The sequence below is a fragment of the Propithecus coquereli genome, unplaced genomic scaffold, assembly GCF_000956105.1.
Source record: "Propithecus coquereli isolate 6110/MARCELLA unplaced genomic scaffold, Pcoq_1.0 Scaffold168, whole genome shotgun sequence".
Lineage (NCBI taxonomy): Eukaryota > Metazoa > Chordata > Mammalia > Primates > Indriidae > Propithecus > Propithecus coquereli.
In genome coordinates, this window is record NW_012141413.1 from 1,582,782 (window position 1) to 1,584,565 (window position 1,784).

Here is a 1,784-nt window from a genome sequence, read left to right on the forward strand (position 1 = left end):
TATGTGAGTGATAACGTGATATTTCTTTCCGTGCTTGACTAAAAGGTGTAATTCTAAAGTATTTATTGAATATTTTAAGAATAGGATACTGTATAATTTTAAAAAACTCATTCTAGGTTAGGAATGAAAAGCTGTTCAATTAAGTTAACTCGAATCCTTTCTTAATTTTATTTCCCTGTAGCGGGCTCATCGGGCGAAGCTGGGCTATGTTGTTTGCCAGCGGAGGCTTCAAGGTGAAACTCTATGATATTGAGCAACAGCAGATAACAAATGCCCTGGAAACCATCAGGTGGGTCAGCTGGTGCCTTCTGGGAGGAATGGAAGAGTCTGTTTCTCTTGGTTGGTCTTATTTATCATACCCTCAAGGCTGTAAATATCTGCGATTTCCCTTTTTCCCCTGATGGCTGTTGTGGTGCCTCTGAGTTGATAAAGGCCAGGCCCAGGGTGGCTGGAGTGTGAATTCAGACTGGAAAAGGGACTCTGTTGTGAGGAGAGGATCCTTCGGTTAGAGGAGATGCCAGATGGGAGTGGGGAAGCCGCCGTGGATCTTAGGCTTTGAGCCTGAATGGGTTTGCAGATCCTCCGGCCGTGTCCGCAGGGCTGGAGAGCCGGGGTTTCCTGTGTTCTGTCTGGGCAGTGAGCCCACTTCCGGCATGTGACAGCCAGAGCTGCCTGGGCACATTGCCTTTTAGGAACAGAAGTCCCGCAGTTTTTTTTTTTTTTGCCTATATTGATCCAGTGATGGCAGGACCCAAATTAAAATATCCGAATTTTAGAGGTTTAGCGGCACTCTTGTGGAAGGACGGAACTGGAGTCACTGCGTGGGTGTCAGTCCCTGACGACTACACTAGTTAAGGTGTGAGCGTAAGCGAACTTGCCAAATGCTGAGCACGCTCAAGGCCGAGTTTTAGGAATGGTAGTGACGGGGTAGAAGAAGAATAGGAACCGAAGGAAAAGGCAGAGTGAGGGAGGTGAAAGATAGAGGACCGAAGCTCAGGAGCGTGCCAGAAGGCAAACACGCCCTCCCCGCACGGCGCATCCGCCTGCGCTGGCAGTCACTGAGCGCGATTCTGACCATCTCAGACATGGGTTTGCTTAACTGCTTATTATCCTCCTTTGGATGGATTTATAACTCGACTTGGTATTTTTGTGCAACAAAAATATGCTTAATTTTTCATCTTTTCATATGATATATTGGGCTATAGGCATTAAGAAATTCTGGCTGGGTACAGTGGCTCATGCCTGTAATCCCAGCGCTTTGGGAGGCCAAAGCGGGAGGACTGCTTGAGGCTGGGAGTTTGAAACCAGCCTGGGAAACATTGAGACCCCGTCTCTACAAAAAATTTAAAAATTAGCTGGACATGGTGGCATGCACCTGTAGTTCCTGCTACTCGGGAGGCTGAGACGGGAGGATTGCCTGAGCCCAGGAGGATGAGGCCACAGTGAGCTACAATTGTGCCACTGCACTCCAGCCTAGATGACAGAGCGAGATGCTGTCTCTTAAAAAAACAAAAACAAAAACTATACCCTAGTCTAACATTGTTTTATAGATTAAGAACCTGGACCCAGAGAAGTTATTTCTTCTGCATAATTACATATAGCCAGTGCCAAGAGAAAATGTCAATCTAAAAAACAAACCAAAAAGTAAAACAACCACCACAAAAACACTCATACAGACTGTACTAGTTTGGAAGGAAGGGGACTTGGCCCTGCCAGGCATGTTCTATTCACTAGGGATACGTAGGTGGATAACATAGACAAAGTCCATCCTGCCATGGAGCTAT

General features: G+C 46.5%; 1 protein-coding gene across 1 annotated transcript in view; it reads left to right on the plus strand.

Moving 5' to 3' along the window:
• Window positions 1–183: 183 nt before the first annotated feature.
• CRYL1 (crystallin, lambda 1) overlaps window positions 184–1,784 on the plus strand; it is a 126,487-nt gene continuing 124,886 nt past the window's right edge. The window contains exon 1 of the mRNA XM_012641732.1: window positions 184–289. Within this exon, the coding sequence (XP_012497186.1) occupies window positions 207–289 (83 nt within the window). The 5' untranslated portion in view covers window positions 184–206. The remainder of the gene's footprint in view (window positions 290–1,784) is intronic.